Consider the following 22120-nt stretch of genomic DNA (forward strand, 5'->3'; position numbering starts at 1 on the left):
CAAAGCTCGTGACCATAGGTGAGGGTGGGAACATAGATCGATCGGTAAATCGAGAGCTTCGTCTTGTGACTCAGCGACCGCATCACTGCTGCCGCTGCACCAACCTGTCTATCAGTCTCACGCTCCCCTTATCCCTCACTTGAGAACAAGACCCCGAGATACTTAAACCTCTTGCCCCAAGTGGTGAAGTTTAAGTATATACATATATACATATGTGTGTGTGTGTATATATATATATATATATATATACACACTTTAAATATGCAACTCGTGCTTCTGCATGTTGTCTTTTTCGCCACTTGTTGAATGAGTGACTTGCATGTTTTGAAGCATTAGCATCGAGCTCATGTTTAGTGAAGCGGGTCCCCTCCGTGGAAGACCCCCGCACCTCCTCCCCCTCGCGCTCTCCAACCGTCCCACTGGCGGCGCTGCCAGATGGAGTCAGAGAGGGCTTCGCCTCGGAGGGAAAACTTTTTCTCCCTTTGTTTTTTTCCTTTCCATCGCCCCGTTCATGTCGCTCAGAGAAAGTGAGGAGGAGTGGTGTGTGGAGGGACGGTTTTCCAGGGAGGAGGCCCGGTGCTTTGGGGGAGGCTCTGCCCCAAACGTGAGCGTTAAGTCAGTTCCAAACTTGCGAGTGACTCGGTGTCCGCGGGGGGGACGGCGGTCCCCTCATGTCCCACTGAAGAGAGAGAGCAGAAAGCGATGCCGTTGTTGTTTACAGTCTGTTTAATTTGAAAGGAGCCACAGAGCAGCTCGGAGGAACCGGTTCTCCCTGGAGCCGTGTGAACGGCGGCTGCTTTTCCTGTCTGACAGGCTGAGGAGTCACGGAGACGCTTCAACGGCTGAACCCCGAACACTTGTCGGTGAGTCGTGAGTTTCAACCAAACATTTACGTCGCACTCGCCTTTTAAAAAGTTGCCCGTGTAAGCTGGAACGGTTCCTAGTGTCACCGAAAGGAAGACAGTCCATCTGTGTAGCACACACACACTCACACACGATTCATGTGTGGAGCGCTTTGGTGTGCAACGAAGCATAAGCTCGGACTAACACGGCCACTAAGCTTTGGTGGCCAATTGCTTCTGCCGCGGTTGTTCGAGTAAAGGGGAATTCTTCAACTGCGTCCTACAATGCGGTTCTATTTGTTTCCCGCTGGTTTGTTTTGTTAGCACAAGAGTGCAAAACTAGCAGTCTGTTTTCCATCCAGCGTTTTTGTGACGGGGCTCTGTTTCAAGCCACATGTCAGGAGCCACTTAGTGTTAGAAAGGTCTTTTTTCCTGTCTTCTTATTCAAGTTTTCTGCCCCTAAAGAGACAGGCGGCCTTCACTCTTCTGTCTTTATGGGCCACATAGCGTGCAGGAAGCCCAGGCTTGGTCCTGGCTTGTGTTCCGTGGTGTGTGTCCTCTGATTCGGGGCCCTGATGACAGCCTGCAGGTCCCGTCCTTACTGAGGACTGTGGTCTGTAGTTAAGCTCTCTAAGTGCCCCCCACAACTACATGACCTACTCCCACAGCCCGCGCCAGATGCTTCTGGCCTCTTTGTGGAAACCCTTCTCAGATTTTCGGGGCGACAGCGGAAGGATCCGGGTGCTGTTCATAACAGCTTTTAATGGAAGCATTGCAGGGTCCCGCGTCTGTTTGTTATAATCCAGATATGTTGACATCTACACTTTATGTTGAAGGATTAGATGATGTGTCGGGAAAGTGTTATGAAAGTCTAACGGTAGAAAACTGCTGTCACTTCAGACTGGTGTGGAGGAAGGTCAGAGCGGCTGACTCACCCGGCAATGTTCAACTTCCCGTTATACAGCACAGGCCCTAATTTGAAGCTAGAAATGACTGCCTCTGATTTCTTCCTCTCACATACACATTCCTTCCATAAGCACGAGCACTGCTGTCGAAACTCAAAGTTTCATCCAAGCCCTTCATGCGAGGCAACTTTTACAGCCAGGAGTATATTACTAGGTGTAAACGGACAAGCATTTATTCGTGCCTGATTCGTAGATATTTCTAATAGAACTATCATCTGCTTCCATCTTGAAAAGTAATGGTTCTGTGCTAACTAAAAATAAAGATAAGTAGGACAACGTTTGTTGAACTGAAAGAAGCTTGCACCTTTTTTCGATAGAGCCAATAACTATGCACCATGTATAGTTGAATATTCTGCACTACCAACTTGTAAACATTGTCCATAAATCAGGGGTGCCGAACCTTTTTAACAAGTAACTAAAATGTTTCTAGTCTGTACAGCCACCTTTCATATGTCCATCCGGAATGCTCGACTTGTGTTCCACGAGCATTATGATGTTTCCTTGGGATTTTTCCGTAAAAAACACACCAGAAACCATCATGTTCATGTCCACCTCCATGATGTGTGGTGTGTTGCGCAAAGGAGAGAGAGAGAAACAAGAGAGAGAACATGCTCACTGTTCCATGATGAGCGGTCATGAAATACGGTGGCCTCAAGTGGACAAAATTAAGTTTCACAACAGACGGATTCATGAGCTCTGGCAATCAGTTCGAGAAAGGATAAATATTTGTAGTTGCTTAAAGTTCTGTGATATCCAGCGCCCTCTATGGTGTAATATGACTTAGATTTAGTTTACTTGTTGTATTGGAAGATTCTTGATATATATATATTGGGAATATATTACATTATGATTCAGTTGAACAAGTACTGTATGTAATAAATCTATTTCAAAGACAAATGAAAGGCTTTTATTTCTGCCTTTTTTATTTATTTATTATTTTTTTTTAATTTCTCACATGTTCAATTTCTCAATGTGAATTATGCAAATTGTATATATTTTTTATTTTTTTATTTTTTTTCAATACCTATAATCTATTACAGCATTCACCACTGCCGACTGCAATAGATCGCTCACAGTGACCACTCAGAGAGTTTCCTCAGACACATTAAAAATCGTGGGAACATTGCCGACCACAGGACAGTTTTGTGCCTGTTTAGTTGTGGTTAAAATGTGTGTGCTTTCTGCTGAGTATGAGATGAAGTTAGTTCACGCACGTTGAGAGAACGAGCAAGAACAGACACCAGAAGCGCAAACGCATTTGGCTTTACTGAACATTTGCTAGCATCATAACTGTGCATGCTGATCAGATGCCGAAGCATTTTAGCCCAGAATACAATCGACTCCACAACAAAATTAAGCAGCATATTTCCCTTAAATCCAGCAACCCTTGTGTGAACAAACAAAAGAGCATTGTTGCTTTCTTTTTAGGAATCAAAATTCTAGTTTTACTTTCAGCGCCAGTTTAATAATTCTGCTTTCCTAACAGTGTAATCTCTTCCTGATCTGCTGCGGAGGCCAGTAATTAGAGGGAATAAATAACTTCAGTCATCTCGTGCAGTTGTTACTTTTGGGCACAAAGTTGGAGAACGAGTTTCAGAAGTGCTCATAGCAATGAGTTTTGGTTGGAAGTTGAAATGGATGTGGAGTATGGCAACATTGAGGCTGTCAGAAGGAACAAACGCAGTGCTCTGTGGTGGTCTGTAAAATCAATTCAATGTGCTGCTGTTCCAAGAGACTTTCTGACTCAGCAATGTGGCATCTAACTTTTATGATATAGAGTTTTAAAGTGTCACCTCCTGCCTTCTATTTAAAACTAAACTAAAGAATTATATGAATTGCCAGCATCTAAGTCAAAAGCTGAAGGTATGGTTGATGCCAGTTTATACATTTTATACAGTCAGTCAGGTGATGCTGCTGTTCAATAGTCCACTTCAGAATGGTAATATTTAGTCCTCCAGTCAGACTCGGGTCCTTTTTGGTCCCTGAGTCTTAATATTTTGTTGTTAGAGTTGCAAAGATCGCAACTTATTACCGCACGATGTACGACAGAAACCATGTCTGTTTAACCACTTCCTGATGCAAGGTGGCAAACACGACTTCCGCTCACTCAAGGCGACTCTTTTTTGCAGTCAATTTTAATGATGTTACAATTACATATTCAAACATATTTGCAGCACCGTAAGAAATAATTTTTAAAAAAAATATATGATTGTGTAATTGGATCAGTTGGCGGTTCTGCATCCACTACACTGTGAAAGTAACAAAGTAGTTTATGCTGCCATTTTTTTGTGAAACTCAACAATATTCACCGACATGACCTGTGACATATAAGTCTGGCGTCTGGTTTGCTTCATCACTGGGTCTGTTGGGATCCGCCCTTGCATTTGTCAAACATTACTTCTGCTTTCTCCTGAAGCAAAAACACTTGTCATTTCAAACGTGTTCTCATTCTTCTCAGAAGTGTTGAAAGCCTGGTATGTTCAAACTGCTGCCTGGAGTGATGCAAACTTAAATCTGATCCTTTAGTTACAGTCTGAACAGTTAAGCATGTGCCTGCAACTTTAGGAAGGCCAGATCCGCTCCATCGCTAGCGTCCATGTGAACAAATGATGTTGTGTCCTCCAAAGCACATTCAGGACACTTTTGGAGCACACTGGAGACACATACTAGTCGCATTTGAGCGAAAATGTGAATGACCTCACAAAAACGTGTGAATTGAGCATTAAACCCTGTCGTGTGAACACAGCCATAGATTACTTTTTACACCTTAAATTAGTGCTGCATAAACAAATGTATTTGTGTGATTGTTACACTGTAAGTTTGGGGTTTATTTAAAAAGTTGGGTGACGCTATATTAAAAAAGTGTATAATTTGAAAGGTGATAGCGTGTTAAACATGGGTTGTGTGTAATGCAGGAGGGGTTTTGAGCTGGATAGAAAATGATAGACAAGATATTTCGGGCAAGTGAGATCCCCACTGGAGGTACAATTATGCTAACCTTGAATTTGAGAAGGAGACTTAAATGATAGAGCTGCAGTGGAAACGCTGTGCAACAGCAGCAGCAATGTGGAGGTCTGAGCCACCGCTTTGTTTGGACTCGTCTCGGTCGTGAAACAAGCTACAAATTTTCTCCACTATATCTGTCACGTATTTGGATTCGCCATGACAACAACCATAAGAAAGTATGACTGCCCTACAGTGATATGAGGAGAATCTTCTCTTGGCCTGTTCAAGGACATTAGAGCTGGCTTTGTGTTCTATCCCAGTTTATTAACAGGGTTATTTGTAACCCTCAATAATACTTGTGAACTGTTAGAACCTGGTATGCTCCTACTTGAGTCCACACCTTAATATGTACTAGGTTTGTTTGCACTGAAGTGGTGGATGATGCATGTGTATAGTACACTATAGACATGTGACTCTCATCTGAGGCTGCTCTTTGTGTTTTCTCTTCATGCCTCTTTGTAAGATGGTCTCCACATTCTGTCTGACATTACTCTATGAAAGGAGTGATTGTTTGCAGTGAAGTCACCCACGCCTCAATTTTCGAGACTATTCTCATGAATAAGTGTGAGATAAGATTATTCAGTGATCGTGACAAGGATGCTGGGACATAGCTTCACCACATTATTCTAGTTTGTTTTATGGAAAACTTCCATCACCATCTCTGCATGCTCCTTGTTAGGAATTTTCCTGGTTTCACCCTCAGTCCAACCATCCAAAACAAATGTCTAAACTTAGCCAGGACTATTAAATAAACTAAAGCTCAATTATTTTGCAGTTTTAATTCCCAAATTGAGGCTAAACGTGCGGGGGCCGGCAAAAAGAACCCACAAAAAGGTCACCTCAAGAAGCTGTGTTTCCAAGTGGTATAGCTATACAGACAAGGTAGACACACACACAAATAAAAACTCAACGCCGTTGTCCAGATTTTGTGACCTCTTTCTTCTTCTCTTGGTTTTCCTTCAGAGGTTGCCAGAGCAAGTCTATAACCTAGTTTCCATCCTCAGTTGTCGTGCAACTGTTTTCCTTTTCTTCTTCTATCTGGTCTCTCCATCAACATTCTTCATCCTTCATTGTCTCTCCTCTCAACTCACAGATTGTTGTTCCTCTGATATACTCTTTTCTCATCATGTCCTTCCTGGCCACCCACCACTTCTACCTCTGCTTCCTGTCTTCTTGTTTGGGTTGCTGTCTTCACACCATACATCATGGCATCTTCCTCTTTAGTCTTAGATACTCTTCTCTTCTCTTCCCTTGATCTCTTCATCATACTACCTGCTTCTTCACTCCTCCTCCTGCCCAGCGCTCTGTATTCTGTCTCCACTCCAACACCTACGATCAGCTTTCTTACTTCCATAAATTCCGGACTGAAACGTGGCTAATCTATGGATTTTTTTTACGGGCAAACAAGCTTCATACTGCCTCAATATTGACCTGATGAAATCATTTTATTTATGTAAAAGCGTTCAAAATGCAGTGTGGTGGAACTTCAAAAACGTGCTTAAACGTTTTTGAGCACTATAATGTAAATAAAAGACGCAACAAGTCTCATTACGTTGTATGCTTCCATTTCAAAACATGGGCATTGCATCTTACATTCCGATGCACTCTATGGTCTGCAATTTGTGGTCATTGAATTGCATTATCACCGTATTGTGATTCAAATGGAGCATAAATAATTCGTTTTTTAGTGCATTTAGTGCAACATTTACCAGAGAATTGACAGTACAAACCTGTACTGTTGGGTCACCCGACCAGGCTGTTTTAAGAGAGGAAATCTTGAGTAAACTAAATATATATATAAATAGCTGACCACTTTCTATAAAACCATTTCTGTTTAGACCAGTTGTAAAGCCACAAAATAGGTTAACATGGAGAAAGCTGACTTATTGTGGCAACCTTTGACGGGAATGCCAAAATCAAAGATGAACAGTCATGAAATATAAATACACAATGAGGAATAAAGAAGTGTCAACACTGCAGTTGGACCCTGCGAGCTGCTCTTTTGCAATATGTAACTGGAGAAAACGGTTGGATGACATCAGAGCTAGAGTCTTTTGCACTCCATTCCTGAGAAAAAAACATTATCACAATACACAGAGAATGATCTTGTCAAACGGTTATTATTTTTACATGAAATTTAACCGTTTTCTCTCTGAGATAAAGAAAGCATTGCAAATTCAGTTGACACGTGGTTCTCATCACTATGTATACATGATTTTGATTAAAAATAAAGCTTATTTTAAATAACCAGTCGGTCAGATTGACTTAATATTTTATTTCAGTCATATTTGGTTTAAAAAAAAATCCGTTCCTGTCCTGGTCATGTGGTGATGGAAAGCACTGAAACATGTCGGCCTTGAGAAATGTGTCACTTATTTATTTATTCATGTGGCAGCCTGTGTTTGTTGTTATTCATGGGCCGTCTACTATTTTGTGAGTGCTAAACAGAAAGTGTATTCATCATGTAAGCTCTTGCACAGTCGGCTCGGACCTGTAATAAGCTGCTCTGAGTGACGCAATAGAAAGTGTTTGGTGTAGATTAAGGCAAGGAATCACAGGCTTTATTTTCCTCATATTTCACCACAAACCCTCCCATCTGCTTTCTGAACAGGACTTTCTTGTGCTACTCATTATTTTTCCCAGATCAAGGTAGATGCTGCTTCCGGAAACCACTTGGCTTTGCGTTGTGTCCGTGTCACGAAAACGGGGTTCAGTTCCTGCCGGAGCCGAATGTTCCGCTTCCTCATCTGGTTGTCCGCTTCCTGAGGAAGCTCTGTCATGGCCCATATGAGTTTTAGCTCAATCTGTTTCTGAGGGAAAGCAGATGTTACTTGGAGCTGCAGCATGCGCTTCTGCATGATCACCAAGTCACCGTCAAGGTGGTGGCTCTTTTTTTAAGATTCCCTCCTGTCATTGATCACTCCATTCCCTCTCCGGTTCCTCTGCGTCTAGACGTCAGCGGTCTTCTTCTCCTCTTCAGCTGAGTTTTAACTGAAGTTGTGGTGAGTTACGGCCACAACTGCGGGCCAGAGATCCCGGTGAATGCTTCCAAGCAAAGGCTGTCTGCCAAATTCTGAGCTCAGCTGGTCTGGGCTGTCAAGGCAGAGGAGCATTTGTAGAATCTTTGGCCAATAACCCACCCACCCCCTGATTAAACACACCCAAATAAGCTATGCAGCGATGTCGGCCCGGCCTGTCCCTCAGCAGCTGAACACTCAAATGCTGAACTTACACCCCCCACTGGGTTTGTTCAGTGGGACTAACATATCTGTTGGGGATGTCAGTAATATTGCGGCTCAGGTTACTGCAATACCTCATGCTTCTTCACTAGTCTTGAACACTTATGTGCCGTAATGAGCAAGTATTTCACGAGTACAGCAAGGCCAGTATTGGTGCAAGCAACCAACTGATGCTGGTAATGGGAACCGGACATCTCTAGGCAAAATACATCCAAGTTATGAACAGATTTCAGAGAGTGTCAGGAGACTGATGATTACATTTCTGTGGTATTCAAGATTACCACCTTCAGCCACCTTTGAATTAGACAGCAACACTGCCAATAATATTTCATCAACAAGTTGTCTAATTGTGTGTAAAATTAAATACACTGAAAGTAATGGTGGATACTTCATCTGTTTTTGTCTTTTTTTATTCTCCAATAATAATAGTTTACCAGTTGGATCCCACTAAGCATCGTGGCTCTGCTGTGGAAGTCAGTCGACGTGGTGCTTATTTAGCCAGGGACAGAACTTATTTATTCATTTTTGAATATGTTGAATAGTGGGTCGTGCAGCACTCTCCTACCATTCTAAAAATATTCCTACAAAACCTTGTCTGACATGACATTCTTGGTCGCACAAGAATTGAAATTAAAAGCCATCTCACCAAGTTAGGGTCTGAAATGTGTGTGTTTAAATTTGCTAGCATAATGTGTACAGTCCCACTACTAGCTCCACTTCTGTTGAGGTCCGTGTTTTGACTTGTTTAAAGTAGCATGCTAGCATTGTCACTAGCCTACCATTAACAGGTTAGCGTTAGCACTTGATTCGGAACAACGGTGAGCAGCTGCTACTCAGCTGTGGTGGAATGTTTGGAAGGAATAGTTTGTTACTACACTTGTGTTTTTCTTGTTCAGTAATGCCTTGCCAAATCACAGTTCACCATTTCTTTACTTCAGTTCATTTCTCCTGGTTTAGTAGCCCCTATGATTTCTTGACGTTACCTCATTTTTCTCCAAAATATAACTTTGTGAGAACAGAAAGCATAGATTGATAAAAAATAATCAGACTGACTCCTTGGTTGTGTCTCTTCCGTCGTCCTGAAGTGATTAAATGTCTTAATACCGCTTTCATTCTGGAAACCAGTCATGCAGACATCAACAAAACAAGATGGCTGAAGTAAAGGTGTAATAAATGACCTATAACTGGGGATTACAAGACTACTGATGTTGGGATGTTTGCCAGAGAAACTGTCTGCGTGCTACTACAGTGTTAGAGAACTTTGATATTGTGTTCCTTCTGTTGAGTTAGTTGCCCAGCAACTGTGAGGTTTCTCCAGAATTCCGTTCAGAAGAGTCGTGCCTCAAGGATTGATGGCAGCGCTGTTCCTCCATGCATCACCCAGAAGCCAATGGCTTGGCAACCATCCTAAAGCAAACACTTGAAGTATTCCTGTATCCTTGATGCCCTCCGCCATCTTGGTTTTGCTATGCATGGTTTCCTCACGGAGCCACGAGAGGTCACAGCATGGGCCTCAGAGTCTTTGTTGTGACCCATAAAGGCTCTATTCTCTCTCAGTAGAAGGGTTTCCAAGGCTGCCAGACACAGGACAGCATTGTGACCCTCTGAGGGCCAACATGAGGCAGACACATGGGAGTGTGTTATCAGTTTAGTGGCCTTCTACTGGAATCGACTCCATTCATTAAGACTTCCCCAGGTTGAGAGTTACTGAACCATACCCCAAATCTATCGCTCAAACAAACAGACTGACTACACAACGTTGTAATTCAGATGTGCTGGACCTTTGATGTGGCTGTATTGCTCACCGATTTTACATCAGTTTTGACAACTTCCCCTTTTATACCGTCAATGGACGCGCTCGTACGTTAGAAGTTTGTTTCCTTCTTCCCACGCTGTGAAAGATGAAAGGTGTCCCAGATGACCTCAGCGTGATGGGAATAAACACGCTGCAGTTTAAACCACAGTTTAGTTCCAGTGTTTGTATTCCTGATTTTCTAGATCCCCACTGCTCCCCTGGTTAAGACTTTGACACTTCATTATTAACCAACACACCCCCATGCTGTAAACATTGAAGGGGGGGTGTTTGGTTTTCATCTCAACAATAAACTGTTGAGACATTATCGACACCCGGCAAGGTAAACAGGAGGAGACTCATGAAGTATTGGGCCCGCCACTTCTATGATTCAGCATCTTTGGTCTGGTGGCTTCACAACAGCTGACAGAAAAACCTGAATAGAAGCAACAGTTGTTCCCCAGTTTGTCCTGGGGAAAGCTGCAAATATGGACTACTTTGGAATTCAACTAGTCATCAACAACCTTTAGGATTTGTCAACTAGATGCCATGTGACCTGCACAGGATGACAAACACCGCAACACGTCTGACTGTAATGTTGTAAGTAGTCATTTTAAAAGGGTGTCAAATGTGAATTTAAGTTGCTTAAAATGCAGTTTAGAACCGTGTGTTTTTTGATGTGTTCCTTCGACTCTAGGTGGCTGTGAATGATGAAACGTCATGCTGACGTCGCGACTCGTCGACACATGAATCCATCAGCAATGTTTTATGAAATGACGTTTCAATTCAACATATTACAAGCAGTTTTGCTGCGCATGAAACACCCCCTGTGGTCACAGTGTAGCACCTCGCTGTACTCAGCTGAAAGGCTTCAGGTAGAACAACAGGCAGCAGCTGAGTGGAGTCCACTTGTCACCAGATAGAAAGAAGAACGACAGACCGAGTTCCAGCTCTGCTGGGTTCGGTGGGTCCGACTCCATGTTAATGATTCCCAAGAGCTTCTGCACTTCCTTGTTCGGGGTTAGTTTGCAATTTAGGTAAAAATAGCTTTAGCAAGGACCATCTGGGCCAGGAATGCCTTGCTAAACAGTGACTCCCAGCCTGGGGTTTGTGTCTCCCTGTGTGTAGTGAGCCTACGAGCTTGTGTTGTGTTTTCATCCAGCCCCTCATTTCTACTTGACTTTCTAACCCCTGGAGATCACGCACACGTCCTCTGCTGCCCTCAGGCATCACTTGATGCTACTTAGAAAGAGAATGTCTCAGTTTGATGTGAGGGGTTTCGACAATAGGAACAGAAGATTGAAGGACAGAAAACCTCATTGTGGCTGACTGAGGGGGAAACCTTCCAAAGGGCTCTCATATTTTCCATGTTGAGCCATCAAAGGCAGCACATGTTAACCATTGTCAACAAGTCCAAACGCTTTGTGCTGTTGGTGCTTCCAGCCAGAGGCTGACCAGGACTAACTGGAGGATTGAATGAGAAGGACCTGTTGTGTATTTGAGGAAAAGCTGGACCAAGTGTTTGTCCTGAGCCGAAAACGTGAGTTAGCTGTAATCGGATATGGGCCCTGCTGAGATCACTACTGGGGCCTGCCAGAGGCCTCTGAAGCAGCAGTCCAGCCTCTGTGGCTCAGTCAGCTTAACCCCTGAAACATCCTGCTCACTGGATGCGAAACATCTGCTGAGGGCGTCGCTGTGAGTCAGACACAGATCTGTGTGTAGCGAAGTTGGCTCCATGCGCTGCACCTCTCTTCAAATGACAATTTGAGCTGCTGTGGAAGCCATGATGTAAGATGTCAAAGGTCTAGGCCAACTATCTGTGACTGTTGTCTGCGATCTGGCTTACGCACGTGAACTGAACGCACCGCGTGATGATTCAATGACAGCTGGAATCCCTCCGCTCTGACTTGTTTTCTCACGTTTTCCTGGTTTCAGCCGCACACCTGCTCCGATGGACCGCAGATAACACCAGCTGCTGACTGCCTGGACCGAGCTCTTCAACGTTCGCCGCGATGGAAGATCCCACCGAGATGAGCTCCGAGGTGGCGGGAGCCGGCGTCGCTGACCTGGACCCTTGCAGCGTGGTGATAGACAGGAACTATGAGATCATCCCGACCGTCATCTGCTCCATGTGCTGCCTATTCGGAATCATCTACTGCTTCTTCGGTGAGGCCTCTGGCGCCCACTTAGTTGGAAAGGTTCCGGTTGGACGCTGAAGTCTGGGGTCTCCTCCGCAGGTTACCGGTGCTTCAAGGCCGTCATGTTCCTGTCCGGCTTGATGTTCGGCTCCGTCATTATTTTCCTGCTGTGCCACAAGGAGCATGTCCTGGACACGCAGCTGAGTGTGGAGGCCAGCGCCGGGATCGGCCTGGGGATCGGCCTGCTCTGCGGCCTGGTTACTATGCTGGTGCGAAGCGTTGGCCTCTTCATGACTGGCCTCCTGCTGGGCCTCCTCTTGGCTCTCGCCGCCCTGCTGGCCATGCACCAGTTCTACACGCCCACCACCGTCTGGGTGCCGCTCGGTGCTCTTTTAGGCTCCGGCATGCTGTTTGCTGTGCTGACCCTGCAGTGGCAGAAGCTCTTCACCATGATATCCACGGCGGTGTTCGGGGCGGCCATCATGACCGTGTGTGCCGACTACTTTGTGGAGATGCTGGCCCTGGCCACGTATGTCTACGAATGCTTGCGCCTCTCCCCACAAACATCGCTCTGCTGGTACAGCTGGGTGATCATGGGCATCTGGCCCTTGCTCAGCCTGATCGGAGTTCTGGTGCAGTGGAAGCTGACGGATAACAGTTTCTCGCACACCGACGGTAAGAGACCTGGAGCTGAGTTCTTACTGATCCAAAAGCATCAGTTTAGATGTTTGACTTTGTGGTTCTAGTCGTCCTCAGCCGCAGACAGAAGCGGGTCCAGCTGAGGAGGATCCGGGAGAAGGAAGCAAAGCTGCGACAGCAGGCAGGTGGGCAGGATGGCTCTTACCGCCGTAAACCCACCCCAGTCAAACGTTATGCTGGGGATCTACTGGCACCGGTCAGTGTCGCCCAACATGGCGTGTGCTGCAGCCACCTAGCGCTTTGTTGGCTCACAGCTTCTCTCTGCCTGTGTATTTCAGAGCTACCTGCAAAGTCTGCGAGACAGACAGATGGGCACCGGTACTTCCCTTAGCAGTCAGGAGACCAGCAATCACACCATGATCGACTTGGACTACGAGACCGGGTCCACGGTTCCTCTCACCGCCACAACCCCAGTGGTGCGGGTCTGAGTCCCGCTGGTTCTTAACACCGTTTACAGCGAAATGCTCACAGGGCTTCCCTCATTCCTGAGCGCAGAGGAAGGGGAGAAACCGGACGCTCTCGCCCTGCTTTCTTCAAGAGAAAGAGAAGCTGGCGATCACGACAACCACTTTTGTTTTTATGAAGATACTAACTCTGAAATGGTCCTGAATTTCCTCTTAACAGCAAGTATGAGCCTCAAATGCAGAAGCAGTTCTGAACTTAATGTACTGTGCATCGGAGTGTAGCCATGTTGCACTCAGTGTTGTGTCTTACCCTTCTAACCGCTAGTGGTCAAAGTATTTGTGAAAGTTGATCATTGTGTGTTTTAGCAGAATGTTTATGGTGCCTGGATGATGGACTTCCAATGACTGCTCCAACTGAGGCTTTTGAAAATCCACTTTATACTGAGGTGTGTTCAAGTGTCTGAGTCAGCTTTGATAATTTATTGTACACAGTAAGTACGCGGTAGCGATTTAAAAACTGCATGTTTCATTTGTAGGTTTTTGCCAAATCATTTCTGTTTTTGTTTGGGAGGTGCCGCGTGACCCAAGTCTGTACATACCTGTCGATAGATGTGAGATGAAAATAAAGGGTTTGATACAATCGGTCGGCCACCTGCTTGTTTCTGGTGTGCTGAGGTTCCAGTACCGGTCCACACCAGCGCCACTCCTTTTTTAACTTTGGCTCATTCATGAATTGCCTTGAGTTGAACATAAATTTACAGCCAGCGATGCTGCGTGATTGCAGCGCCGCAGTGGTCAGTACCAGCAATAATCCTGTTTCCATGGCAACGCTAACACTAACAAGTTTCATTTCGGGATCATTCCACTGTTGAAGAAGGCTGACTGCGGACAAAAGGAAAACTACTGACCACACCTTCCGGTTGTTTATTTCACGGCGTGTCCCCACTTCTCTCCGTGTGCTGGGTGTCTGTTTGTTTTGCACGATGACTCACGGGCTGATCGAAGGCAGGCGGAGCGAACCAGACCAACGCGAACAGAAAGCGCGCAACTCCCTTCATCACGTTACATCTGACGGCCAGCATCGCAGCGCATAATGGGACGCACATGTTGGAGACAGAGCCTCCCTCCTCCACCGCTCCCCGAGATCAAGTTTACGTAACTCTCAGTCACAAAAACACTCTTGAGCTCCGAAAGTGAGTCACGCTCGAAGAACAGCTGAGATCCAACAGCAGTGGAACCGGAGCCTTCTGCTGCCCCCTAGAGGGCGAGCTTCAGCATCGCATCCATCGCTCCTTCTTACTGAGAGGATAACCTCGGTCGACTCTCAGCAGCTCGTTGACCCGCCAGTACTTGTCTCCTTTGAAGAAGAAGATCTTGCCGTTGGTCCAGGTGAAAGCGGCGTCGACGTTCGAGGGCACGCCGGTGAACAGCTTGTCCAGGGGTTTGGGGTACAAGCTCAAGTCGTTGTACCTCAGCTCGTCCCACTGCCAGTGATCTGAACCCTGGAGCAGAGGAGGTCAGAGGACGAGGTTGCACTTGAGGGCGTGAGCCTGCTCACCTTGATGAAGACCAGCTTCTTGTTCTTCTCCAGGTACAAGACGGCGTTGATGTCGTGTGGGATTCGCTGCATTTGTTTGGGGTACCCGCGGTCCAGATGAAAGCTGGTGTACCGCCACACCTGTCCTCCTGTTCCCAGACACAAAAAAACGTGGTACGTGCGGAAGGAGAACCTCCAAGACTTGCAGTACCTTTGAGGAAGTAAGTCTTGTTGGTCCTTGGGGAGTGGACGGCCGCGCTCAGGTTTCCAGGGAGGTGGCTCCACAGAGTGCTGATCTTCACTGGCTTGTTGTGACCCAGAGCGGAGATGGTCCACATGTAGTCACCGCTGAAGGCAAAGGTTTTCTTCCATGGACCTGTGTCAAACCGAGATGCTCATTTGCTTAGACCTAGGTTTAAAGGAGAGGCGGCTCTACTCTGAGTCTATCTACGACTCGAGCAAAAACACTTAAACATCACAGAAGAAGTTTAAAATGACACAGCCTTCTCCTCCATACAGAGGTCACCAGCTTCAGTGTGTTTATGGTATGGAATTTCACTGTTTCAAAATGAGACTGAGAGCGTGCCCTCATCTTACCCAACATTATGGCATCCAGGTTTGCAGTGCATGGATCCGGGACCACTTCAGGGGCCATACTGGGCTCTGGAGGTGGTTTCCCAGATGTCGGCCGAGAATTGGGTTTACCTTCGGTACAGAAGCAAAGACATGAGCTCAACAGAATCACAGAGGGGAAACAGAGGGAGGGGAGAAGGTGCTCAAGCCAGAAAAAAATCATTAACATATGGTGGCAAAATACGATACAAACGTTTCTTCAACCTCACTTTAAGACACTAGTGAACGACGTGATCCCTTCGAGCACACTCCGTAGTATTCAGACTGTTGTTGACAAACCAAGGTTGCAAGTTTGAATCTGGTTGTCAGTTTAACATAACATATCTACTGTGAGCTCCAGACAATTCAGGATGTAGAACCAACATTTGACATTCTTCTGCAGCATGAACGCGGACCACACCAGTAGAGTACTCACCATACAAAGCCTGGATTCCTCGCACGTCGTCTGGATGCAGCTGGAAGTTGGCGCGGTACCCCGAGTAGGCCGGTGCCATGAGGGCGCTACTGTACTGCGAGTGGCCCAGACCAAGCGCGTGACCGATCTCATGAGCTGCCACGATACGAAGATTGGTGCCGTAGTATGCCCTTTCAGTCCAGTACTCATCTTCGTCGAAGTGGACCTTCCCTGACTCCGGGTACTCGGCGTGGGCCAGCACATGACCTGCAGAAGGATCAAGACACGTGGTCACTCAACATGGAGACACTGAGTGGGAGAAGAGGACCCACCAGGACCGTCAAACGGACAGAAGCCCGTCCTGGAGTGGAAGGAGATCCTGATGTCTGCTGATCCAAGCGTGACCTCTCTGAAGGTCAGAGGGGTCACGTCGCTCCAGTACCTGAAGGCCGACTGGATGGCTGCCTTCACTGCTGACTCCTTCATGTCAGGCGTGTAGTTATAGATGCGGTAGGTCAGATTCTTCTTCCTCCAGCGACCTAAAACGGACGACTCTTACAGCTGACTTTTTCTTCTTCTTCTCTTGTCAAATGGATCATTCAATAATTATAGTCAAACATTAACTGAATCTCAGCTGCTGAATTAAGGATTCAAGCTAACAAGATTTGAAGGACTTGACCAGACTGGACTCAGGAGTCTCAGCGGGACTCACTTGCGATTCTGTACTTGTTGTGCTTCATATTGAAGGGGTCCTGCAGGCCGCAGCGGGGCTGCCTCATCACACCCAGGGTCTCCTCATCCAGCTCTCCGGTCGGTGGAAGGTCATTCACTCTCTGGAAAATGCTGCAATAGTAACAGTAATCTGAGGCATCTTAACGGCAGTACATATTCCTGACAGCAGGGGTCAGTGTCACTAAAGGTAGCTAGTGATGAGCAGACAATACCTGGTACACAGCAAGTGGTGTGTTATAGAACTACACGCTGGAAAAAAAACAGGTAGAGAGGTCACCTGAGGGCTTGAATGACCTCCTCCAGATTGTTTGGGTTTGAGGGATCCGCAGGCTCATTCAGGTAGCCAAACCGCTTCAGAAATGCCTGTGAAATGAAGAAGTAAACTGGGACATAAATGAGTGTGAAAGACCAAAAAACAGAGCGGATGAGGTGCAACATAGATTCTTAAAAACATGTGTCTCGGGGCGATGCCCTCAGTAGGAGTCACATATAAAAGTCCCGCAGCAGAACATGCAAACACTGGAACTCATGCAGTTGCTGTTGACAAGCGTTCAAGTTGGTCATTCCCTCCTGAGCAGAGAATCGATTTTACTCACCACTGCTTCGTTCAGTTCGGTCCATGGCAGCGCTGCAGAGTAGGAGCCTCTGTGTGTCAGAGCCAGGAGCAGCACAAGAATCCCTCGGAGGTCCATCTCCAAGTTCTGACCCACAAACGCCGCAGTCTGCCGAGTGTTTGTTTGCTCCTGGGGAACTTCCAGGAGATTTAAATCTCTGCCCTGAGTGAGTGAGTCAGTGATGATGCACGGCTGAAGAATGAGAGAGCAGCAGAAAGCACAGCTGGACACACTCACCCACTCACACACTCACACACACACACACACACACACACACTCACACATGACGCCATCATGTTCTGGAATGGTGCATTTATTCATCTCAATTTCACAATCCGTAATCGCCAGCATCCGCTCATCATCGCCGCTCCTGCCGTATCTGGGTCAGACAGTTCAAGTGCTGGTCTGAGATGACACGTATCATTAGGTCCAATTCTCAGGCTGGCTTTAATCACATGCATTAAGAACAAATGGCACTGACCCAGCTCTTTTTCTGGGCTTCAACATCTCTGCCGCACGAAAACATCAGGCTCCAGTGACCTGCGTCGGAATGAAGACATGGCATTGTTGGCGCTTCATGAGGAGTTCACTTCAACCCCTCATCAAACTCTTTCAACTTTTTTGAAAACAGCCAGAGGGAAGAACAGTTCTCGCCATTTCTTTTCCCAGACAGACAGCTTCAGGTGTCTCTTGATGAAGTCAACATTTCCAGAGTCCTGTAGATGAACCTGCGCAACAGCTGTTGGAGACACTGAGAACACAGATGCCGCTCACTTCAGAACTGAGCGTGAATCTTTTTGACTGTGTTGCATCACTACCTCGACCAAGCTAAGCCGTGGTCACATATCGCCCAGGTCTGACCACTGATGGTGACCGTTCCATTCTGCCCTGATGCCCTGAACTCCGTGGATTTCATCACATCCTGTTGGAATTTCATCAAGACGGGCCGCGCCCCCGCACCACGCCGGGTCGGCTGAGTTGAAAAGAAATTCATCTTTTATCCCACCTGATTGACTGAATGTATCATCCATCATATCGTAAATCATTAGACTAAAATGGAGCACGATTTTATACACAAAAAAAGTCCTAAATTGTCATCATTATTTGCATTGTATTCATTGCAAAGTTATGGAATGCCAGGAGTGCCGGAATTATAGAGATTTATATAGAGATTTACTGGAAACAAAGTGGAAATATATTTTGAAATTTGTAATATTTGACATAAATATTGTCATCTACTAGGCTATAAGGACCTAAATACACACAGAAATAGATAAGGAAATGCATATATCCAAGTTTTTTTTCGCACTTCCAACAAGTCAATTCCCAACAACTCTTTTACTGACTCCTCTTTTTCCTCCCCACATATTTCCAACAAGCCGGAATTATCGCCAGAATTATATATGTATTTATGTCCTTCAAGGCTATTAGATGACTATATTTATGTCAATTTTCATGTATTTAGAAATATATTTCCACTTTGTTTCCAGTTATTGTCTCTATTTCCAATCCCTTCTGTATCATTTAATTCTGGCATTCCATACTATACAGAGTATACTTCTCGTTTTATTTAAAAAAAAAAAATTCTCGACAAATGATGTTAAGCAGAAACCAGAATTTGGCTAACTGTTTTGCTAGCTTGCGAGTGCTACACGGACATCATCATTTTAGCCATTGCATCTCAGAGGAGCATTTTCACATGATGTGTTTGAGTTGATAAATGTCTCCACAGCCGCACAGTTGCCTTCACATGTTTGGAATTTTGCTAGGATTAATAACGCCTAGCATGCTCTCTTGAGTCCAGCTGTGAAGTTTATGTATAAACAGAAGTCCAGCAGAGGTTCGGCCCAATTGGGGAGTCCGAGAGTCACAGCAGGATGGTGTCAATGTATCACTGTCAGTTGAACACACAACACATGGAGTCAAGACGACACGGCCGATGTCCTGAGACTAAACTCTCAGAGAGGCTGGTTGCCAGCAGAAGAGCTTCTGCCAAGCTTCAAATAGCGAGAAAAATCACATTTCCATTCCACATCTTCCACAAGAGAGAAGAGAAATGCAGAGCCCATGTAGCTGGGGGAACATCACTGGAGCCCGCAGGAGGAGGCTTCCAACACAGCCGACCAGGGTTCTACCTACAGCTTTGGTTGCATTCATCCACCCAATGTTTGACATTCAGTTAGTTCATTCATATTGCGATCAGTCAGCGGTTTCACAGCGTTACATCAAGTGAATCACAGTGCCTCAGTACTTTTAAAATACCCTGTGATGCAGCCGGTTCTGGGATATTAAAGTAGCATCGTGACCCAGCTGGAGTTATTAATAAAAAGAGGGACGGAAGTGAAAGCAGGAACAAGTGAGACACATTGTCGGGGAGCGGGACTTTAGGATGTAGCATCATCACTGACATCCTGTGGGTCAGCTTTTTTCCAGCATCTTCGTGTTGCTCAGTTTCCAGGATTTACAAAATAATACTTGAGCCTAAAGAAACAGGACGCCGTCACAATGGATTTCACAGTTAAGTTCAAACTAAGTTAAAAGTAAGTGAATTTGAAAGTCAAAAATTCAAAACAAAAACTCACAAAAAATCCTAAACTATTCTAAGCTTGGCGGTGGATTCAATATTGTTTCACCACAGTATGAACAAGGATCTTGGTTTATTGTTCCATCAGCGGTTGCCACAGCAAGTCAGCCGTCTCCGCCTTTCCCAACCTAGTTAGTGCATCCTCCCTGGCCACACCTGTCTTCTTCATGGGCTCCTTCATGCACCTCATTAGTCTTCTTCTCCTTCTTATGCTCGCCACTTCATTCTCCATCCAACACGTTCCCTGTCTCTCCTCTGCTCAGGTCCAAACCCTCTGAGTCTGGCCTTCATAACTTGGTCTCCGGTCTTCACCATGAGTTGTCCCACTCATATTCAGAATCAGAATCAGAAAACTTTATTAATCCCTAGGTAAATTGTGTTCGTAACATGCTCTGTACACAACATATCACAGTAAATGAAAAAGAAATAATATTAGTGAAAAAAAAAGCAATACTAAAGAGCTTAGAAAACAAGAAAATGCAGTTCATGAAAAACATGACAAAGAATCCTGCATTGTCATTTTTTCAGGGATGAACTGTACAGTTTTATTGCTCGGTCTTTGAGTTGGGCAGTCTCAGTCTGTTCATGTGCATGTGCTTCTGTATTGGACCAGGAGTGGAGGGAGGGGGTGGGTGATGTTGTCCAGGATGCTCCTTAGTTTATAACCGTCTCCAAGGAGTCCAGTTTCACCCCACATCACCAGCTTTGCGGATGAGTCTGTTGAGTCAAAGCTGGTTCCTAATGAAGTCCTGAGTATCTTCAACTTTGATGAAAGATCTGCGCTTGTCTACTCACCTGACTTAATAAAAACCAATCCAATTTTTTATTTTTTTTAACGCCGACTTGCCATTCGGTGGCTGGATGGGTGAGAAGATCTTGTTTCTTAACAGGCGCCTCCTTGCGGTTGCGGGAACCTGATTTGGAAGCTCATCCTCAGAAGATGAAGATTCTTCTCGGACACTGGAGCCAGTCACTTTCCAGTGTGTCCTTCAAAACAGGCTCAGAAATGCTAAAATAAGTTCATAAATGTAGCAAGCTTATTGTTAATGTTCTGTTGTGACATTAACACAGACTATGGAAGAAATATTTTATTATTCTAGCGCAATAAAAATAATTGAAAAATCATAGTTCTACTATAAAAAACATTTAAAATATCAAAAAATATATTTATAATGAAAAACGTACACATTGATCGTTTCAGAAAATCTAAAAAAAAATCTACTTTACATTTTTTTAACACTGTATTGCAGTTACAATAAACTCTGGGCAAATGTTAAAGTCATAAATAAAATGGGAGGAAACTCATGATATACCCAAGATAAAAAGATTTTTAAATCATGACTCTGAACCAATCCACCAACAAAATAAATGGTTTCCTCCCTCAGTGCAAAATCTAAAAGCAACAGCTGAAGAGCGCAGTAATAACAGGACTGCACTCCTCCAGCGCTTCAAGAGCAACAAGTAGATGAGAAATAGAGTGAAACCACTCACTCTGACTCAACCATAAAGGCTCACAGCTCTCATCCTCCATCCAAGCGTGAGCAGATGTGTGGTCTTCTTGCTGACTCTGCATTCCTACTGCAGTCATTTCTCTGAAATCCTGGCTGTGCCTCCCCCAACTTTGTGTCACAAAACATCTGCATCTACTGCAGAATTCACTTGTGTTTTCCGCTGTTTACGCATTTGCTGGCAAATGGGAAGGAATGAAATAGGCCCACAGCGACGATGGTAAAGTAATTATTCCCACTTTTTTATTCACAGGGAGACAACTCAAGTCATCGCTGGCGGCTTAGCTCTTTAAGTTACACTACAATCACTACATTAACAGCGTCGCATGACCATAACATGTTACAGGAGGTTGTTCCCTCCAACAGCACTCAAGCTTTTCAACAAAGCGACCTGACTTGGGGCTGCACCACATCTTGTTTCTATTGTTGTCGTTGTTTTTGTTTTATTGTACATTAACCGGAAACGCCAAGAAGACAGTGGAGATGATCATGGACTTTAGGAGAGTCACAGTTTCTCCATCCCCTCTCATGTTGGCTGGTTTACCCACTGTGGACTCCTTCTGCTTCCTAGGAACCACCATCACTGAGGACCTCAAATGGGAGCCAACCATCCGGTCCCTCACCAGGAAGGCCCAGCAGAGAATGTTCTTCTTGAGGCAGCTACGATAACTAGGGCTGCCGACGAAGTTGCTGGTGGAGTTCTACATGCAGCCATCATCCAGTCCATCCTCACCTCCTCCATTACTGTCTGGTACAACAGCGCCACCTCTTCAGGACCTGTCTGTCTCCAGGACCCAGAGACATGCAGGTTGGATCAGAGCGGACCCTTCTCATCCTGGTCATGGACTGTTTGTTCCTCTTCCCTCTGGCAGGAGGCTGCGGTCCATCCAGACCAGAACCTCCCGTCATAGGAACAGCTTCTTCCCCTCAGCCGTCAGACTGTTGAATTCATGATCAGCATTTGTTTATTTTATTTTATTATTTATTTTATGTGAGCACTTTATTCCAAAGCACTTGTTGATCATGGCAATAC

General features: G+C 45.3%; 2 protein-coding genes across 5 annotated transcripts; one reads left to right on the forward strand and one right to left on the reverse strand.

The window, feature by feature from the left end:
* The first annotated feature begins 436 nt into the window (after nt 1-436).
* Nucleotides 437-13716, forward strand: LOC128761210 (transmembrane protein 198-like). Of its 4 annotated transcripts, XM_053869277.1 has the most exons (6): nt 437-604; nt 739-863; nt 11780-12010; nt 12082-12657; nt 12729-12877; nt 12960-13716. In XM_053869277.1, exons 3-6 carry the CDS (start codon nt 11857-11859, stop codon nt 13107-13109), a joined length of 1029 nt encoding a protein of 342 aa, XP_053725252.1. In that variant the 5' UTR covers nt 437-604; nt 739-863; nt 11780-11856; the 3' UTR covers nt 13110-13716. The 4 variants fall into 4 exon arrangements, with proteins under 4 accessions (XP_053725252.1, XP_053725251.1, XP_053725254.1 ...); XM_053869276.1 differs by having other exon boundaries at nt 437-863; XM_053869279.1 differs by having other exon boundaries at nt 437-863; nt 12729-12806.
* A 305-nt stretch (nt 13717-14021) lies between these two features.
* On the reverse strand, nt 14022-17168 carry mmp19 (matrix metallopeptidase 19). The gene is made up of 9 exons (XM_053869060.1): nt 16978-17168; nt 16659-16744; nt 16362-16492; nt 15982-16188; nt 15671-15916; nt 15220-15327; nt 14834-14998; nt 14644-14771; nt 14022-14587 (listed from the first exon to the last, which is right to left on the reverse strand). The coding sequence occupies exons 1-9, from the start codon at nt 17071-17073 to the stop codon at nt 14357-14359; spliced, it is 1398 nt and encodes a 465-aa protein (XP_053725035.1). The 5' UTR covers nt 17074-17168; the 3' UTR covers nt 14022-14356.
* Nucleotides 17169-22120: the final 4952 nt, after the last annotated feature.

Source organism: Synchiropus splendidus, chromosome 6 (genome assembly GCF_027744825.2).
Source record: "Synchiropus splendidus isolate RoL2022-P1 chromosome 6, RoL_Sspl_1.0, whole genome shotgun sequence".
Taxonomy (NCBI): Eukaryota; Metazoa; Chordata; class Actinopteri; order Syngnathiformes; family Callionymidae; genus Synchiropus; species Synchiropus splendidus.